Below are 1,472 nucleotides of genomic sequence, written 5' to 3'. Positions count from 1 at the left end.
TGAACTATGCTTGCACCACCTCTCGTCGGACAATCTCTCTTAACGTGGCCTAGATAACTATAAGTATAACAAACACCCAACCCCATAAGGCACAGCCCTGCATGCTACTTACCACACTGAGCACATCGTGACAAGGGCAGCCTCATCTGACTTGACTCACCCCTACACTGAGAACTAGAGGCCCTAGAATTCTAAATAGGCCCTGAATATGTGGAACGATCAAATCTCCTATCGGCAAACTAAGGGGGTGCACTAGCCGATGGCTTGGCTGGATACCTCGGATATTATTTTCTCTGACCACCTCGAAACTCACCAGAAGGACCTGAAGATCTCGCTCTCTTACTCTGGCCCCTATCATGCTCATGATCGGCCCTCTGCTTCTGCTTACGCTCCTTTACACCCTGACCGTGTGCCTGAATACGAGAAATATCCATGCCTGGCTGAAGTGAGACCGACATACAGTTGTTAAGGAGGTGCGTCTTCAACCCCATCACGAACCGGTGAACCCGATCCTCCATCTTATCTACAATAGTGGGAGCATACCTAGGCAAACAATCAAACTGAAGGTTGTACTCCCGAACACTCATATTACCCTGCCAAAGGGTCAAGAATCTATCAACTCTGGCCCGTCTAAATTCTGGTGGCAGATAATGACGACGAAAAGTCTTTGTAAACTCCTGCCATATTGCTTGAGGAGCATCCTCACCTCTGGACAACTCCCAAGACTCATACCAATTAACTGCAACATCCTGAAGTCTATAGGAAGCTAGCTCAATTGACTCAATCGTAGTGTCCTTCATTACCCTCAAAGTTCTCTGCATCCTATCGATAAATACCTGAGGGTCCTCGTTTGGATCTGCTCTAGTGAATACCGGAGGGTCCAAATTAATGAAATCACGAACCCTCGCACTGATGACCCTGTTTGCATGACCAATACCTACCTCCTGACGTCGAGATTGTGCGGCTACTAATCGAGTCAATAGCTGAATAACATCTCTCATCTCCTGACCCAGTGCATTTGGCTAAGGAGCTGAGTGTACAGGGGTAGGTGCTGAAGCTGGTGCCCCTCGGAGCTCCTCTAGAGAGGGCGGGGTATGTGAAGTCTGAGACGGAATCTCTCTATGTGATTCTCCTCGAGCCCTGGTAACTCGTGGCGCTTGACTAGTAGTCTTATCAGCCACATACTTGCCCTTCTGGGCAGCTGTAGCCTTCTTAGGCATCGTTGTAACATAACACATTGTTAGGAACATGAATCCTTATATCGCACGATCTAAGATAAGAAGGGAGGATAACATCATATATGTCCTGTAGCCTCTTGTTTATAAATGTGGTGCACAACACACTCATAAACAAGACTCTACTAGACACGGTCTATAGACAACCCTAGGACAGAACTGCTCTGATATCACTTTTGTCACAACCCAAACCGATGGGCCATGACGGATGCCCGAGCCTACATGTCGAACACCCCT

General features: G+C 47.8%; 1 protein-coding gene across 1 annotated transcript; it reads right to left on the bottom strand.

Moving 5' to 3' along the window:
* Positions 1-284: 284 nt before the first annotated feature.
* LOC138895869 (uncharacterized) lies at positions 285-1,001 on the bottom strand. The gene has a single exon (XM_070180612.1). It carries the CDS (start codon positions 999-1,001, stop codon positions 285-287), a length of 717 nt encoding a protein of 238 aa, XP_070036713.1.
* Between the last annotated feature and the right edge of the window lie 471 nt (positions 1,002-1,472).

This window comes from Nicotiana tomentosiformis, chromosome 7 (assembly GCF_000390325.3).
Source record: "Nicotiana tomentosiformis chromosome 7, ASM39032v3, whole genome shotgun sequence".
Lineage (NCBI taxonomy): Eukaryota > Viridiplantae > Streptophyta > Magnoliopsida > Solanales > Solanaceae > Nicotiana > Nicotiana tomentosiformis.
Note: the sequence above shows the minus strand (reverse complement) of the source record. Positions and strands in the feature narration are given on the sequence as shown.

Excerpts from the sequence above, each read along its gene's own strand:
- LOC138895869 (XM_070180612.1), bottom strand. The coding sequence starts at position 1,001 with ATGAGAGATGTTATTCAGCTATTGACTCGATTAGTAGCCGCACAATCT.